Source organism: Artemia franciscana, chromosome 10, assembly GCF_032884065.1.
Source record: "Artemia franciscana chromosome 10, ASM3288406v1, whole genome shotgun sequence".
In the NCBI taxonomy this organism is placed as follows: domain Eukaryota; kingdom Metazoa; phylum Arthropoda; class Branchiopoda; order Anostraca; family Artemiidae; genus Artemia; species Artemia franciscana.
Window position 1 is genome coordinate 32,501,596 of NC_088872.1, and position 19,875 is coordinate 32,521,470.

Genomic DNA, 19,875 nt, shown 5'->3' on the forward strand with positions numbered 1-19,875 from the left:
TCTTTGAGGAATCAGAAATCTTTTAAAAAAGTCTTTTGACTATTTTGTTCAACTTTCACTAGGGCCAGTAATAGAAATTAGTTATTTAGGAAAACTACATTCAGCATTTAGATGTGAATAGCTCCTGGAGAAGCTCTGGATGTTATTAAGTTGGAAAAATCTACCAGCCCGATGACTTCCTCAGGCGTACATTATCACACTTAAGGGTTTTCCAACCCTTTTCCTACAAAAATAACCTTATAAACTAAAAATTACCAATGTTTTTATTTGATCAGCGGGAACTTGCCATTTCATTGTTAGATTGCGATGTTCTATGGTAAATCCCAGCTTCTGACACTCAATACCTAGAACACGACACTCTCTGAGAACTATTATGACACATAAGATATTTTTTGGTCATTTTTCTCCAAAAATATCCGTTTATATTAGAATCGATTGTTTAAACTTAATGAAAAATTCACAATAACTTTTCTTCTGATGACTCCTGGAAATTGAGGCCAGCTTGGCACAATCTACCAGCCTGACGACACCTCTGGCGCATATTATCATACTTAAGGGTTTTTCAACCTTTTTCCTACAAAAATAACTTTATAGACTAAAAATGACCATTGTTTTTACTTCAACAGCGAGAACTTGCCATTTCACTATTAGATTGCGATGTTCCTTGGCATTTCACATCCCCTTTCTTCTTAATTCCAGTGATTAAAAAAAAATCCCCTTTACTGTTAAAAAGAATTTTTTGAAAAGCCTTTTCTTGAATAAGTCTTTTCCTTTTTTCCATAACATGTAGAAACCTGGAACAAACTGTAGACATCAAGACCAAGCCCTAGAAATCCAGGTAAACTCAAAGGAATCGTGACCAAACTTTAGAAATCAAGAGCAACCTCTAAAATCAAGACCAGTACATAGCAATCAAGATGTCAATATGTAGGAATCCAGGGGATTCATAGAAATCATAAACAATGCATAGAAATCCAGAGGAATTCATAAAAACCAGGGCCAACCCTATAAATCTAGGCCAAACCGTAGACATCAAGATCAATGCGATGAAATCAAGAGGAACGATCCTTAGAAATTATGACCAGTGCATAGAAATTCTGAGGGATTAATAGAAATCATAACCAATGCATAGAAATCAAGACAAATTGATAAAAATCGAGACAAATAAAAAAAAACGAGACCAAACTGTAGAAATCCAGAACAATCCTTAGAAATCGAAACAAATACATAGAAATACAGGTGAACTCATAAAATCGAGTCCAAACTCTAGAAATGAAAACCAGTCGATTGAAATCTTAACCAATACATAGAAATCCGGACGAATTCATAGAAATCATAAGCAATCCATAGAAATCCCCACAAATTCAAAGAAAATCAGGGGTCAACCCTAGAAGTCCAGACCAAACCATAGACATTAAGAAAAAACTGTAGAATCCAAGGCCAGTTCATAGAAATCATAGTCAATGCATATGAATTCTAAGGAATTTATAGAAATCTCAACAATCCAAAGAAATCCAGACGGATTCATGAAAATCAAGACCAACCTGTAGAAATCAAGGCTAACCTCTAAAAATCAAGACCAATCTGTAGAAATTAAGAGGTCAATATGTAGAAATCCAGGCGAATTTATAGAAATCATAATCAATACATAGAAATCCAGGCGAACTCATAAAACCAGGGCCAACCCTACAAATCGAGACCAAACCATAGAAGACAAGATTAATTAAGAGATCAATATGTGGAAATCCAGAACAATCCTTAGAAATCATGACCAGTGCATAGAAATCCACACCAACCATAAAAATCAAGACCAAACTGAAGGAATCAAAGTCAACCTCTAAAAATTACGACCAACCTGAAGAAGTCAATATGTGGAAATCCAGACCAGGGTGGGCTAGCCACATATTGGCACGGTGGCGTGAATATGCATAGTGTTGTCTCAAATAAATGTGGCATTTTCATTAAAAGCTCTCAGAAATAGCTCTTACTAAGGCTTAAATTTAACTCTAATATCAAACCTCCACCCCTGAAATTGCTTGCTACAGTTCTCACCTTTCTCTCACGTTTTTCGTTCATGTCTAGGTAAATTCAAGCGTTTAAAGCTTTTGTGTGTAGTAGCCGGTAATTTTAGTTACAATTTGTATGGAAGTTGATTCTCAGGAATCTCTACAAACAAGTGTTCTCAATTGTATATTTAGTGATTGGTTCAGAGCTGCTTATAAGGATTCTGGTTTCCGTTATTACCGCACGTCATATGAACAGGTAATCTGAATAACATAGCATTGTCCTTTACCTTCGAGTCTGAACAAACTAATCTTCAAAGTGAGTACCAGCTATAAGGCTTTTTTTTTTCTTTTCTTTTTCCATTACATTTTAGTTAGTGTTCACTTAGAAAAGCACCAAATAAATCGATAAAAATGGTAGAAAATTTCCAGGGAGTTCTCAATATCTTGTTCAGATTTCCTTTCAAATAAGATCTGAATTCCATTTCACCTTTTGTAAATTTCGTTTAATTTCTCGAAAGATGAAATAAGCTTTAGCTTGAACATACATTCCTCGAGGATTCTTTTTTTGCCCTGAGTTGTGCTATTTCTGTTCGAAAAACTTAGAAAAATTTCATCCGAAGGGGGTTCGTCAATTCGGACCAAGTCACACCATAGAACCAAGCAAATTTGGTCAAATTTGCGAAGAGATTGTCATAAACCACGGTTCGGTATCGTATAAAATCTACATATCAGGACTAAAAGTAAATTCAGCAAATTTCTTGAACTCCATCAAAAGATTCTTGTGGACCGGAATTCTGTGAAAACTATGAAGAATGAATGCACTCTCATTTTTCAGGCCTATTTTCAGAAACGTAACCACAGGCCCTTAGCCCATCTTTTAGATATCCCTGAAGGAGAATGGCATGCTCACTTTCAATCCAAATCTTTGTCTCCAAGCACTGTCTTCGAATTTCCTGACAGGGAAATCTTGCATCCGCTGTCTCATAGTGGAATCAGGGTGGACTTTTCACGAGCTTTCCTAACCAAAACCGCGACTGCTAACAGCACTGAAGGATATTGAGGGATGACGCCCCTTGAGGAAATTATAGCCTAGTAAACGATACAGCATTTGAGCATAATTCTGTTTGATAGATAATTATTCTGTGTTTTGTCTGTTTTGGTGTTTTTTTTTTTTTTGGGGGGGGGGGCTGAAATACCTCTTCCTAGCTGATTTATCTATTATGGGTTGCCTTCCTGTAGTAGCATAATATTTGTAGGCATGAATATATAACGAGTCGCAGGTATTAGGCTCCAGATTGTCTGTGCGGGATTTTGACTCTTGTTGATAGAAGCATCGCCAAGGTTGGAAAACCTTGTTGTGACCAAGATGGGCCCAGGATTGCACCAAGCCACCATTCATACTGGAAGTCCCAGGGGCTTCTTGCTGTTTGGTTCTAAGCCTGCTTAAGCGCTTCGTGTAGATTCGAGAAGATGTGTTAGTCCCCGTCCTTTACTGGTTCTGGGACCATTGCTTTTTCCTGAGGCCATAATAATTTCAACGATTTAAAGAATATAAAAATCGCAACTTGGAATGCTATAACGTTAAAAAATAACTACCGTATCGACATTTTAACTGGCGAATACAGACGCTTCGAACTGGTCTTTTTAAGAGTTCTACAAATTCATATCCTAGGGATGGAAAAATGAAAGTGGGTGATATATTTATATACTCAGGCAGGAAGGATGGGCTGCAAAGGCTGGGAGTGAGTACGGTTTATGATGAACAAGGAAGCTGCTAAGTCTTGTTTAAGTTGGGAAGGTATTAATAATAGAATACTAGTCGCTCATTTTATGACTAAAATATGCAGGGTATCAATCATAATAGTGTATAAGAGAGAGAGAGAGAGAGAGAGAGAGAGAGATTGGTATATTTAAAAACTATCGTAGCATAGCTAAATTAAGTTTTGTACAAAATCATACATTTAAACAAAAATCATACACTACAACTCAGCATTGAAAATTGATGTGAAGAAAGGCACAAATGAGTTGGCGTAACGATTAGTTCGTACTTTAGGGGGTAGAAGTTTATTATGTAACCGAGTTCGGCTATTGGAGAGGGGCTGATTTGGGCAGTAGTGATCGGTGGCTCTTATTGGCTAGGACGGATTTTCTAAATTGCTGAATAAGGTGTTCAAGCCGGATTTTAAGTGGAGATAAATTTAATTTAGCGAGGGCTTGATCATAGGGTATGTCGCGGTTTCGGAGTACAATCCTTGTTGCTCTTTTCTGGACGGACTCTATGTCGCATAATAGGTACGCTGTGCGGATAGCAGATGGACCCCACACCGGGCACGCGTAATCGAGCAACGGGTGAACATAACACATTTAGGCATGGAGAAGACTTTCAGTATTACACCCAAAACGCCTCATTTTGGTAAGTGTCTGAAGGCTTGCATTAGCCTTATGGACGGTTAAATTAATATGGGCACTGAAACTACAGTCACTAGTGAAAGTTACTCATAAGATTTTTATTTCGTTCACAATTGGGAAAGGGACTTGAGACATATCTATATTCCGCTTCAGAGGGTTGAAACGAACTATCTTCGACTTGGCTACGTTGATGGTAAGATCATGACTTGAGCATTCGGTCTTAAGCTGATCAAATAACTGGTCTGAAAACTGCTTTGTTACGATAGTGTTTTCGACCAGGTAAGCGAACACTATGGACAAATCATCTGCTGCTGTGGCACCGATTGATGGAGACAGTAGTGGCTTACAGCTACAGGAACAAATAGACGGGATACCAGGTAGAAATGTGGTATTTTAATCAGGAGATTTTAATGCATATGTTGGTAGGAATAGCGATAGAGGGTATCCTAGCCTGGATTAATTTGGTGTAGGAAAAGAAAACCGTAATGGTCGCAGACTATTGCAATTTTGTAAATATAAAAATCTACCTATAACCAATGCGGTATTTGGTCAAAAAATAGTCCATAAATTAACATCGTGTTCGCATCATGGCAAGACAGCTAACCTTATTGATTATGTTATTGTAAACAGAAGACTGGCAGGATCGATACAAGGTACTAGGATGTTTAGGAGTGCTATTGTTTATATCAAAAGCAAAGATAACAATCTAGTAGTGTTTAAGGTTAATCTAAAGCCGAGATTTGGGAAGGGTAACTACCTTCCGAGAAGCTATAAAGTTGGTAGACTCCAGGATGAGAATTTGAGAGAAACATTCCAGGAACAGTTGAACATTGAAATGGAGAGTCTGAAATTTGACAGTGTAGAAGATGGATGGAAGAATCTTAGGAAAATAGTTTATGAAGTCACTAATGGTGGCTTAGGGAAGAAAGGTAAAATCACAGCTAGACATATTAGTGAAAATGATTTATGTTTAATAAAGAGGAGGAGGAGCTTGTACTAGTATTATTTAAGTGATAGATCGTATGGAAGTAATAGGAATGTAAATAAAGTGGAAAAGGCATTAAAATATGAATTAAGGAGGAGTGAAGTTGAGGGCATCAATAAAATTGCTGAAGATGTGGAAGATGCAACAAGACGGCATTACAGTAAAATATTGTAGTGGTATGTTAATAAATCGAGAGAGATTAGTCAATCTGGACTGGACTTAGAATGTGGTCACAATTAGTGATAAGGAAGGCAATAAAGAGAGATGGGCAAAACATTTTGAGAATGTGTTACACCATGATAGGGCCACGGGAAAAGATATAGAAAAGGTGGAAAAGTTTGTGACGCTTTGGATATGAAGGAAGATTTATTTTGTGAGGAAGAATTAGTGACAATACTAAAAGGATTAAAACATTTTAAGGTTCTTTGTGCTGATAGTGTGGTAAATGATATTATTTTAATTATGATGGTTACAAGGTTACAGATAAGTTACTGATGATTATGAATCTTATTTTTGAAAAAGGGAAGTACCTAGCGATAACCACTTTAATAAGAAAGGTGACAAGAGTGAGTATGATAATTGTAGAGGCATTAGCCTGGTTTCTGTAGGAAGCAAATTACTTAGTATGATGATACTTTTTAGACTTAGACACGCTGTGGATAAAGTTTTAAGAGAAAGAAAAGTGTGGTTTTAGGAAGAGGAGGGGATGTGTCGACTGAACTTTTACACTTAGTTTAACAATTAAGAAGTGCTTGAGTCAGCAAACCCATTTAGTCCTCAATTTATAGATTTAAGCAAATGTTTGATTCAGCTAGTAGAAGAACTCTAGCAAAGATCCTATTCTTTTATGGTATACCAGATAAATACATTAAAGTGATAAGTGCTATGTACGAGAATAACATTGGTGCAGTTTAGTTAGGAAGCGATGTTTGTAGCAAGTTTCGTATTAAATCAGGAGTTAAACAGGGTTGCGTCCTAACTCCATTTATATTGCTCATTTTAATGGGTTAAATCCTAAGGAGCACAGCAAAGGCAATGGGAGAGCACGGAATCAATTGGGGAAGTAAAACTTTCCTAAACTTAGACCATGATAATGATTTAAGCATCCTTGATGAAGGTCTTAGCAGAATGAGTGGAGTTTATTTTATGTTGTTTTCTTGTGTGTTTTGTACTGTCTTCGTTTTTTTTTCTCTCTGTCCTTTCAAGTGTCATGTTTTCAGTAAATAAAGAAATATAATTTTTATCCCAGTAATCTGGGCAATATATACATTAGAATAACATAATGTTGAGCTCGAGCAGCAACCAGAGCTCATTTGTCGTAAAGTTTTGGTAAATTTTAGGGCCTAAAAAAAGAAATACATCGTTTTTAGCTCCTGTAATATTTTCTTATTAATAATGTTATCAAAAGTTGAACCAGTTAGCGGAATATTAAGGGAATGGACAAAATAGTGACCAAGTAATAACATGTTGAAACTAAAAACACATCATTAATATATTGAACCTCTTTCCGTCTTAAACTTGAATAACAAGGCTTATGTGGTTGAGTAAGCAGCACTCTAAAAACCGGTTTGTTTAACTTGGAATGACCCACCATGCTCTTTTCTATGATGATCAGCAGGAAGTACGCAGATAATTTAACTACCAAATCGATTAATGAAATATTTGCTTTATTGGTTCAAGATCAAAATTTTTTTTGCCAGCGAAAATACTATCTAAAAAATCGACCACATTTCGTCAAAAAGTAACAAGAGGTACCACAACTTATTATTTTTAATTTTTTTTTCCTGGTCCGTAAAAACACCTCAAATGGTAGCCTAATTTTGTTCCATGGGTAACATGGAATTGCGTGCCTTGTTGATCACCCAGGTTTGTTTTATTTCCTTATCTTCATTTTTCCCAATAATTTAGTCTAGTTGCATGGAACATATCTTAAGAGCATCCAAGACTGTTTTAACCCCTCCTTCCTCCCCCACCCCCTTCTTGGAAGATCAAGAGAATTGTCCATAAAACAAGAATCACCGCGCTATCAAAGAGCCCAACTTGCAAATTATAAGGATCACCGTGTACACTGTGAGAAGAACTATTTTTTTTTAAGTAATTTTTTAGTAATTTTTGTAATTTTTTCTATTCTGCAGAATATGACAATTATATGTTCGTCCTCTTTCGTTCTAGGTTAACTTTATCGCGGGATACTAATTTGTAATTTGACTCATTGCTGCTTCTTCAAGATTAAGCGAAAAAAGAAAATAATAAAACACCTTAGAGTATGGAATATATCTGTCTTTATTTTATTTTCCAGAGTTTTGACGAACATCGCCATTTAATACATTTTGTTGGGCATAATTCTCTGGATGTTATCAATGAAACAAGGCTATCCACAAACGCAATGTATCTAAAAACAGTGGATAGGTTCAATGAATGGTTTGTTTCTGCGTTTGTAACTGCTAGTCATGCCAAATTCATAATGCTCCATGATATTAAGAATGATGAAGGGATTAAGAACTTCTTTAATGATGCCTATGAACATTATATCAAGGTACGTAAAATACTTATAGATAGTTCGAATCAAGAAAACTACCGACTAGAAAATATTTTCTGTTTAGAAAAAAAAAGAACTATACTGTGACCTAGCATTGTTGTGCCTAGTTGCTAATCTGAAACAGGAGTGCCACTCAATTTGAAAAAAATAATCAATGCCAAGCCTCATATAGAGTGGTAACCAGTATTTATCGAAGCTATTATCAATTCTTTGGTATGGTGGCATTTGGTTTTTAAGGTATAAGGGAACAATGTAAGGTAACAGTGTCCTACCCGAAACAAATGGTCACATCTAGCATTTTTAAATTTTTTTTAGAAAAGCAAAAAGCTTTTCAAATTTTTCTCAAGAACAAGGTTTTATTGCAGCTTTTAAATAAGAAAAATATCATGTGTTGATGAATTAACTTTAAAAAAAAAAGAAGAAATGTACATTCTATGAAAAACTGGAGAGTTTATTATATACTACTTCTAACTTTTGATTTTATTCTAGAGTCCTTGAATAGGACTCTAGAAACACAATAATTAAAATAGGCAACATCCCTCTTTATTAAGCAATAAGAAAAAATGTTTGTCAATTTTTATGCTTCATCCTAATACAGAACTAGCAAAAAAAAGGTTATACAATAATTAAAACTAAAGACGACTAGAAATTATTTGGTATATTTGGCATAATTTTTTGGCGAAATTATTTGGCATAATATATATTATATTATTTGGAGGGAGTATATGTGAAGGCTATTCCCTCCTTAATACCACAATTTTTAGCTTAAGTCTGTGAATTAAGCACAGGGCCAAGTGGAATAGAATAAAAGTATTTCCCATAACATCTCAAGAATAAAAGAGCTGATTGATGTGTATTTGCTTAAAACAATATAAGCTTCAGTTGTAATGTTTTAAAAGACAATCGGTTACACATTTTTGCACTGACAAGTCCTTTCAGCACAGCTTTATAATTTGTCAGGGTAGAGGGAGGGGGTATCCCCCTCAAAAACAGTATATTTTCTATCCACTTTAAGCTTCAAAGTCGCTCTTCACTTTCATATGATTTCTTTTTTTATTCAATATCAGTAGAACCCAAGTTGCAGGACTAAGTACATAAAAATCTCTACAGTCATTACTTCAAGTAAGTAGTCGTAGTTCCGATAATATTATAATTCCTTATTGTAGAGAACAAGTGGCTAAGGAGGGAGTATCCGCCTAAAATACAGATCAATTTCTGTTCATTTCAAGCTTTAACGTTGCTCTTTACTTTCGTTTGAATTTTTTTTATAGTTAAACCTAAGTTATACACACGTAAAGATCCCTATATTCATGACTTCAGATAAGGAGTGACTGTTCCGATAGTGACCGAAACTATATGTGCATCGAAGCAACCATTATTTTATGCTGATTCCAAGCATTTATAATCTGTTAAGTTTTAACTACCCTAACACTTACCTTAACTTATAGAAAATTGACAGAAACTAACCTAATCTGTTAAATTTTAATATATTTTAGCATAAGTAAGCTCATATAATTTCATTAAAAGTAGAAAAAGAAAGATGATGTGATCTCAATGAAAATTGCAACATAAATTCTGGAATCCTAAGCACCCCAAATTGAATCTTCAGCCCCTATGTAATTAAATGTGAATTTAATATTGGTCGTGTCAATGATGCACATCTCTTTGTCGAAACAAGAAAAACTGAAGCAACCCAAAAAGGGAAGTGGTTTTTATGAAAATTCAACATGTATGACAACATGAAAGCTATTATTTGCAAAAATGCAAAGTTCCACATTTTTTTTCTGTGAAGAAAAGACCCAACAGAGTGTGTTCTTTTTAGTGTTTTGGACGTTTGTTTTTTTCCAAGATGATAGTATCAATTTATATCGTTGATTATCGGGAAATATTGGCTCTAGAGGGATCTAGGTAGTATCATAAGCAGTGCAATGGCGCTGCCTAAGTAAAGAGCGATGTGGGCCATTTATTGTCGTAGGAACTTCGGAAAGAGTTCATTCGATTCGAAATTAAAAGGGCTAGTGTCCTTTTTAATAGTCATAAGTGATTGGAGGGCAACTACCCCCCCCCCATACGCCCACCATTTCCCCAAACACATCCAATCAAAATCTGAGTTAGCCATTTTGTTCAGAGTAATTGAAAGTTCCAAAAGTTATGTCTTTGAGGATGACTACTCCCCCTATATCCCTCAGGGTAAGAGTTTTAATTTATGCTCTGGGCGCATATAAGACATATATATATATAGAAAAGGTGATTGTAAAATTTCCGGAATGGGAGCATTTGATTGGAGATCAGGTGTTTTATACCCTTTTTGAGATTCAGAATGATCAGAAGGTGGATACCCCCATACCTTGTATTTTCCCTAAATATATCTGATAGACATTTTGAGATGGCAATTTGTTGTCACAGAAACTTCGAAAAGAGCTCATTCGATTCGAAATTGAAAGGTCTAGTGCTCTTTTTAATAGTCGAAAGTGATTGGAGCGCAACTACCCCCCTCCCACGCCCACCATTTCCTCAAACATATCCAATCATAGCCATTTTGTTCATCGTAGTTGAAAGGTACGGAAATTATGTCTTTGAGGAAGATAACCCCCTGCAGTCCTTGGGGCAAGGGTTGTAAGTTATGCCCTATAAGGCGCATATAAGGTACATACAGAAAGGGTTATCGTATAAACATTTGAGGGGGCTCATTGGATCAGTGTTTAGAAGTTCTAGTACCCTTTTTATGATTCAGAGTGATTGGGGGGAGATACCCCTCACACACCATGTATACCTAAGTTACAGTGATTACGACGACGTGAAAACCGGAGTGAACTCTTGGTTATCGGAGCAGGCGGCAAGTTTTTATCAAGAGAGTATTTTAAAATTGGCTGAGAAGTATGATAGGTGTTTGAACAAACTTGGCAATTATGTCGAAAATTAGAATAAAAGATGAATTTTCTGAATATAAATTTACTTTTTTGAAATAATCTTTCGTTGTGTACTTATGTTCAAACGAACCTTAATTAAAAACAGCCCGTACCATAGTAGGCTATACAAAATAAGTTTTAGATTTATTCACCCTCGTGGCAATCAACTTAATTTCACTAATTTAATAAGACCCTAAAAGGACTTCTTGCTTTTAAATCTACTCCGCTGACATGAGTAATAATTCGTTTTAACTTACAAGTTTTCTAAGACATCGACTGGCGATATTCGAAGCAGATCTTTTGAGTTATAGAATGAATAGCAGTCATACTTTAAACTAAGCATGGTTATTCTACCACAACTGACCTTGGATTATTACTTCAAGACCTTTCTTTTTTCTTTTTAGTTGTGTATGAATCCATTCTACAACTGTAAATCTTACATTTCCTCGCCGTCTTTTGACAAGAAAATACAGTACCTTGGAAGGAAATTCCTGGCAGTTTGATTAATAATTATGTGACATGTGGAAAGTAGGTGACCGACAAAAATTTGTGATTAAGTGGACATTGAATGCCTATTTCAACAAATAATATGGTCTTTCTAGTTGATATCAAATCCAACATTATAAATTACTTTCCCTTTGTTGCCATGGAGTGAAACTATAAACAGAGAAGAATATACATCCATCCTAACTTTCGGAAACAAGAACAGTTGTGATTCGAGAGGAGAGTCAAATATGGTTTGATAATAGATTATACTTAGTCTTTATTTGGTGAGTTTCAGGTCACATTTTGAAACTTTCTTTACTTTTTGAGGGTTAACTGCTCTCTTAAGGAGGAAAGCTGTTTTAACTTACAAACACCCAGAGGGGACAGGGGGAGTCCCTCCGAGATTGTTCCAAAGAGCTCCCACGAAAGACCAAAAATTTGCCCTAGAAGTGCGATTTTGAGGCATTAGATCTTCCCCCTCAAGCAAGGAAATGTATTATAATTCCGCTAAAAAAAAATGATAGATCACCTAACATACATAGCATTAATAAAGTAGTTGTATATCTGTGGTTTGTTGTAACCTATTTGTGTGTAAATATCATTGCTCTTACCTTTTTCCTTAGACGCAAAAATTATTTTTCTGTTTACTGAAGATGTCATTTCGATCGTCCACGCTGAAAACGCCTTGAAGGAGGCTAGGAATTTATACCTAGAGTCTAACCTGATTCTAGGCAGTTGAAAGTGAATGCCTATGCATCCGGAGTTGTGAATATGGTAACTCAGCCCCCCCCCCACCTCTCCCATAAGCTTGCCTATGTTTCAAAATTGTTCTCAAAATGTTTGATTTGTTTTTCTGCGTAGTGAATCCTGATTTTGACATATGAAATATCTTTTAAATAACTCTGAATGGTTTTAAGTTGAAAAAAGTATTTAAAATAAATCTTAAAAGCTGTTACTCGTTAAACTTATAACCAAAAAAAAAAAATCCGCACCACAAAATGTCCCAAAAATAGTTTTCCAATTTGCAGAAGAGGCCTATTAAAATTGTGCGCCTGTGCGTTTTTGTCTCGTAGAAAAAACGGAAGAAAACAGCCGAGAAAAAAAAACAGACAAATATCCTATTTCATTTTCTGCTTCCAAGAAAGCATAAACACAAACAGAGTTAGTAAACAGAAATAGTGTGTGTGCTTAATCATGACAGGCTCTACCCCGGGGGTAGACAACCTTTTTTCGCTGCAGGCCAGAATTAGCGAAAATACAAATATGAAAAGGATATTCGGCTCATTGCAAGTCCCCTTTTTATACAACCTTATGTTAGCCTTTCTAGACGAGTGTTAAGTACCCTAGAGTTGAAATCCTGATGACAGGGGTTCGAGTCCTGGTGTCGCTGATTATTTGGTAGTGGACGGAGGTCAGTGGTGTGACTAAAAGCCCAGCCATTGTCGATCCAGTTCTAATTGAGCACCTCGAGAAATCGGGGGGGGGGGGGGGACGTAGAAAGCATCGAATGATTTGCCCTCCAGCTAAACATTGCACTCCCGGCCAAAGGCAGAGAATCAAGAGTACCTGCGATACGCAGACCATTTGTCAATTGTGAAGAAGTTTTTTTTTCTTTTTTTTTTTAGTGAATATAGTTTCACCAAAGGCTATTTAAGGCACTAGTTAGCAAAGCATTAGACTTGTTTGTCAATATGCTTGGCCATATCTTCAACACAATGGTAAACTTTTTTAGTTAGCAATGACGTTTCTTTGATTCTCTCTTTTTTTTTTCTTTTTTTTTTGAAATAGTGTCATCAAATAAGTGTTCAGGACAATTTCTAAATGTCGTTTCCCAAAATTTAATACACGTCTAGTAATGTATTCGGATTCATCATCATTCGTCTTTTCACCTACATCTTCAAATTTTGAAAAAAGTACTGCTCAGCATTGTAAGTCCTGGTGATGATTGCGTCTGTACATAAAGCGCATATAAATTTATCAACACTTTGATTACATCTATGGTCTTATGTCCAAACATGTTGGAACAACTTCTTTTTTTTCTTTGTTTGTTCATCTAGAATACTACTACTAATAACTCTCTGGACTACCAAGCTGCCTGAGCGCAGCCACGCACGGAACTCCTCCATCCCAATCTATTTGAAGCTTCTCTCTTTACACCCTCCCAAGAAGCTCCTATTTCCCTTAAATCCTTCCTTATGATATCCTCTGACTCCATTAGCGGACGACCTGCTTTTCGTTTGGCCCGAGACGGGTGGCCGACAAGGACGATCTTTGGCAATCTGTCATGCTTCATCCGCAGAACGTGTCCTAGGCTAGCCACCTTAACCTTTCTCTCATTATAGCCCAAGAAGTTGGGACCGAACCACGTTTTTTGTACAGCTTACTGTTTGTGAAACGGTCAGTCGTTTAGGTACCCAAAACAATCCGTAGTCAATTTCTCTGGAAAACATCGAGCACATCCTTCTCCATTTTTTGGAACGCCCACGGTTCCCGACCACACTTGACCACTGTAGCTCCCAATATCCTAATCCTGGTTCGCAGACTTATCTTCCTATTCTTCCAAACTTTTTTCGATTGTGAAAAAACACCATGGTCCTTGGCTATTCTATTTTTAATGTCTTCACGACACCCACCCTCTTTACTAATAATACTACCTATGTACTTGAAGCTATCTTTTTGATTTGTCTTCTCATTATCCTGTATGACCTCTTCACCTTCACTTATTCCTAGTCTTAACGACTTAGTGTTCTTAATATTAATTTTCAAACCTGTTCTTGAATCTTAAACGGACAAAACTTCTAAAAATCCATTAATTTGCTAAAAATTTTATATAAGACGCTTAAATCTTCAGTATAATCTAAGTCTAGGAGAGTTTTACCTTAATTGATTCCCTGTTCTGTCATTGCCTTTCCTCTGCTCCTTAATACAAAGTCCATCAAATGATCCATGTAAGAGGGGATAGGACGCAACCTTGTTTAACTCCTGGTTTAAGACAAAACCAGCTACTAATGTCATTTCCTACCTTAACCGCAGCAATGGTATTCTCGTATATAGTCCTAGGGACACAAGGACAGGACCTTCTTTAAAGCTCTTCTAACATCTGAGTCAAGCGTTTGCTCATAATATATAAAACTAAGGACTAAATGCGTTTGATGACTCTGGTACTTCTCAATTATTAATGTAAGAGTGAAAATTTGGTCAACGAATTCTCTACCCTTCCTAAAATTACGCTCTTTTTTCTTAAAAGTTTATCTACAGCATCCTTAAGTCTAAAAAGTATCATCATACTAAGTAATTTGCTTCTTAAAGTAACCAGTCTAATGTCTGTATAATTACCATGCCCACTCTTATCACATTTCTTATGGAGGGGTTTAATTAGATTTCCTAAAATCGCTGGGTAATTCCCCCTTTTCAAAAATCCTATTCATAATCTTCATTAAATTATCTCTAACCTCACAACCACAACATTTAAAATATTCTTCGCTTTCATCTGACGAAAAGCCTTCCACCAAACCAACCGACGTTCTAAGATTTAATTATCACCTACATTGGTCAGTAAATTGTAAATAATGCGATCCTGCAGTAATTTGATTTATCTGGTATACCATACAAGGAAAGTACCTTTGCTAAAGCTCTTCTATCAGCTGAATCAAACGCTTGTTCATAAAATATAAGACTGACTAATATACGACTGGACTAAAGGGGTTTGATGACTCAGGCACTTCTCAATTATTAATCTAAGAGTGAAAATCTGGTCGACACATCCTCTTCCCTTCCTAAAACTGCACTGTGATGCTGTTAAAACTTTCTCTGCAGCATCTCTAAATCTAAAAACTATCATCATACTTAGTAATTTGCTTCCTGCAAAAACCAAGCTAATGCCTCTATAATTACCATACTCACTCTTGTCACCTCTCTTAATAAGGTGTTTGATTAGAGTTTTCCTAAAATCGCTAGATATTTCCCCTTTTTCAAAAATCATATTCATAATCTTCAGTAATTTATTTCTAACTTCATAACCACTATAGGCTATTTTAAAAACTAATTTACGACACTATCAGCACCATGGGCCTTGCTGTTTTTTAATCCTTGTAGTACTATCACGTATATATATATATATATATATATATATATATATATATATATATATATATATATATATATATATATATATATATATATATATATATATATATATATATATATATATATATATATATATATATGTATATATATATATATATATATATATATATATATATATATATATATATATATATATATATATATATATATATATATATATATATATATATATATATATATAAAATCATGGCAAAAATTTGTTCGAAGAATGTAGCTTCATTCCCCCTATTGTAATTGTTTCAGCAACTTTGTCATCGAACTACAGTGGTATTTGTATTATCTTTTTTTGCTCATTCTCAGAAAATTCGTTTTGTGTTTATGTTTTATTTATTATATGTCTTTATGGAACTAAAGTAATGTACTTGGAATCAGTAAATGGGTCACTCGGTGACTCACGGGTAATAGCCCCCCCCCCCCTCATTTACCGTTTTATATGTGTTTTGACTTCTTTTTTGTCGTGTGTCTAAGCATAATCTGTGTTTTTTCTATTTTGTTATTCTTGAGGGCGAATAGTAAATAAACCAGAAGGTGTCAGTTATAATTTTTGTTTACATTACAGATTGTCTACTTTATTTAGAAACCATGTCATATTTTCTTCCTTGTTAGTAGTTTTTGTTTAACTAAATTTTAGATTGTAATTTTAAATGAATCCACAAAGAAAGGTGAAACAAATATGGCAATCATGAGTGATGAAGATGTTTCATTCCCTTGTTGAATTTAGCATAAGTAACATAAGATATAACTTAAAGAGACAAAACAGGCTAGCTTTACAAAGAAGTTTTTGCATCTTTAGAACTTTTCAAAATACATTCTATGAAAAAAGTTCCGTCCAATGAACTATTGTTCATAGTATTTTTCAGTTAAAAACTTTAAATTAGCGTTAAAATTGATACAAGGAACCTGAAAACTTTAAAAGATTAGGGGTTTATTAAACTTAAAAATTAAGTGATAAAACATTCTAACAATGACACAAAAGTTGGACAAAAAGCTGAACTCCCGCCAGGAAGGGAAAATACATTGAAAATAGGGAACTTTTTCATCTCGTTTTAGAAGTCCTATTTAAGGTAATTGAAGGGTAGTTAGATTACCTGCCGACTCATACTAGGCTCTTGAATATTCCATTCCATTGGACTTTTTTACCCTTAAAGTTAGTATAAGTAGACCTGTATACATTCTCGTAGCACTAAGTTTTAAATTTTAAGTTTTGACCCTTACTTTCTCTTATGCACTGAATTATAACTGTCAACCAAGCCAATAAATTGGCATTCACATGCATTCATAACTATAAAATCATGCCTAGAAAAGGGTTGGGCCAGACGTATGCGTGTAGAACTTGGAATCTGTTCTAAACGAACGTGAAATCCGATTTTTGGGTGAAACAAGCCGCAGTTGATCCCTCAGTTGTGAAGTTTAGAACTCTGGTTCCAAGAACGTAAATTCTGCCAGTGAGGAAGCTTGGGTATTGTGCTCTCTAGGTAAGGGAACCCCAAATCATGGGGCCTGTAGTATTTAATACTTCCGCTAGATGGATTATCTGACACTGCCTTTTACAAATTGTGATTGAAGAAGCAGCTGAATTAAAAAGACCTAGAATCACGTTTTTTGTGTTATTCCACAAATGTAGGAAAATTAATTTTACAAAACAAGGTAGTTCTTACGGAAATAAAGAACAGAGTTTAAACAACTCAGAGTTTATAAACAACAAAAAAATATTGCTTCGCAAATTACGCAAGATATATCTACAAAGCTAGCTTAATTAAACTGACTCGTGATATTTCCCAAAGTCTGTTGATTTTTAAAAACTAGCACTCCGCGAAAACTGAGCCTACTTGATTTTTTTTTTCGAGTTACAACTGTATTCTAAAAGTTATCGAAATCACTGGTCGATATAGAAATGTATGAATTTGTCTTTTATTTTCTGCAACCTACTTATGGAGTTTTCTGCTCCTAAGAAAACATCCTGTTTTTTGTGTCAGTTGCTTGTTTTCAGTAAAGTGCTAGTTTTGGAATTCTGCAGAAATTAGAATTCTACAGACCGTAAAAAATTGATAGGCTATCTTAAACTCCTATTTTCTGGAATTTTGACCTTTTTTGGCAAAAAATAATTTTCAGTGGCGCAACATGGCAGGAAATATCACTTTGCTGTGCTACGGTCTCCCTGGTACCTTGAAAAAGGTACTATATATGGTGATTTTCTTTCGGATGGGTCCTCTCCTAATATCCTGCGAGTACCAGTTCAATACGATTATTCCTGAGGGGTGAAAAGATGAAAAAACGGATGCGCATCATTGCTTCTCATGCTAACAAATGATTTTCCCCGTTGAAGGTGGAGAACTGCAATTATTCTATAAACGGTTTTGGCCATCATCATTGTGTATTTTCAATTCAATCGGACGCCATTTTTGAGGGGGGCTTTATGCTCTTTTTCGAAATTTCTATAAAATTGTTTTCGTAATAAACTTCTACTATTAAAATTAATTGAAATAGCAGTCATCACTCCTGCATCAGGTTCAAATGGTCACTAGACATTTTTTTTATTTTTCCAGAACGCATGTTTTAACTTCTGGTTAGTATAGGCAGTGGTTCGCTCTTTACTAGGTTGTGGCTATTGCTGCAACTATGGTTATAGTTCTTTTTCCAGAAAACCGAAAATGCCATGCTCTTAGACTAGTGTTTTAATGTATTTTCTATTAAAGTCTATTTTCGCTAATTAGCTACTAACAGAAGAAAAAATTGTTTAACATTAGAAAATGATACAAAACGCCCGCAAACTATAATGTGGTCTTTAAAAAAAAGTACACAATAATAAAGCCATCTTCGAAAACCCCAGAAGTGTCGAAGTTTCATCTTCATTGAGAAGGAAGGTCTCAGATGCGTGTGCTTTGTTTTCCAGGGGTGACCGTATCGAATAAAATACTGGGAGAAGGTACACACATAGGCAAATTGCGAGTTCCAATGCTCTTTTTAAGCAATAAAAGATTTTCTGTCACAGCTGTGTCCATTTTGGTGCTTTTTCATCCCAAAACCTAAGATATCCAATTAGTTAAAACTGTTAAATCTTTGGTTGTTTTGGATATACCGCTGCACGGTGGTACATTCCTTCCTAAATTTATAAAATATCCATTTAACTGAAGGATTTAAAGAATCTACATAGAATGTATAAAGAAGGATTGTTAGAAGAATATATAGAGGACTCGCTTTAAGTGCTTTAGGGGTGAGAAGAGTTAAAAAAATCATTTCAAGTCTAAGTTTTTAAACATTCACAGGTCTTCAGACGCCCAGGGTACTTACCTCAGAAACTTCAAGTCGATTGCTAAAAAAGAAAAAAAAAGTGTCTTATGAGGGTCCGATGAACCACTTTGCCTTCAATCTTGCGAATGAAAACTCTTAAATGATTCTGCTTCAAACATGAAGAAACCTGCCCAATTTCTATATAAAAAAAAGTTGCCTATAGCAGGGTGAGGGTTTTCAAAGGGCCATAGCTCAAATGTGTGTCTTCAATCATATACATCGGAGACCATTTTACATTTTTGCTCTAAAAAAAACTGAACATTTTTACTTTTCTACTTAAAAGTTAAAGGTGGGATTAGGTGTGGTAAACCTATAAAAATTTTATTTTTAATGATATAGATTTAAATGCTCACGTGATTGCTTATCAAACAAGGTGCAACATGACTGCTGTTCTGAACAAAAGTTGGCATTGCAAGGGACGTGAAGGACTAAGGGTCCAAACGTTACCTGCATCAATAAAGGTTGAAAATATTCCACAGGATTATCCTTCAAAAAAGGCTGTGATAAAAAAAAGGTAGTGTAAAAAGCACTGGAGAGTTTGAGTATTTTTTCCTGTTATAAATTCTAACTTTGCTCTTTATTTTCAAATGAAAGCGTTTTTTTCTTAATACTTTGAAATGGCGACGACAATGGAGGTGTTTGTTCATCAGATATATTGTTTATCAGGCAGTTCTACTTTTCTTAAGGGTCTCCAACTCAAATTCCTGCTCTAGCTTATATAACGAGAGTCAAGGCCTAGCCAAAGTCCAAACATTTAACTCCCTAGTCAATTCTTTTTCTTAGGCGGCAACTTGGTCAAACACAAAGGTATCAGTTTTCTTCGTCGCTTCAACTAAACAAACATAAGAAGGTTGAACTTCAGGGGATTCTAACTTAAAATTACGATTAGGTGCAGATTATCATTAGCAATTCTTCTTGTAATTATTTATACAATATAAGTTTTTATATGTATTTATTAACCGGTAGTTTGATATCTGCACGCTACTTGTTCTCTAGACTCTGTTTAAATAGGTTGCAACAAACTAATACTTGACTGAATCGCTCCTGAAAAATCCGAGGGGATAGTCCCTTGGTGTAATTTATACATCCTCACGCGCTCCGATT

General features: G+C 35.2%; 1 protein-coding gene across 5 annotated transcripts in view; it reads left to right on the forward strand.

The window, feature by feature from the left end:
* Positions 1 to 14,094, forward strand: part of LOC136032084 (trafficking protein particle complex subunit 2-like) — a 29,351-nt gene extending 15,257 nt beyond the window's left edge. For all 5 annotated transcript variants that reach the window (XM_065712214.1, XM_065712216.1, XM_065712215.1 and 2 more), the window contains exons 3-4: positions 7,700 to 7,936; positions 11,253 to 14,094. In XM_065712214.1, coding sequence (XP_065568286.1) covers positions 7,700 to 7,936; positions 11,253 to 11,351 — 336 coding nt within the window. In that variant the 3' untranslated portion in view covers positions 11,352 to 14,094. The remainder of the gene's footprint in view (positions 1 to 7,699; positions 7,937 to 11,252) is intronic.
* The last annotated feature ends 5,781 nt before the right edge of the window (positions 14,095 to 19,875 follow it).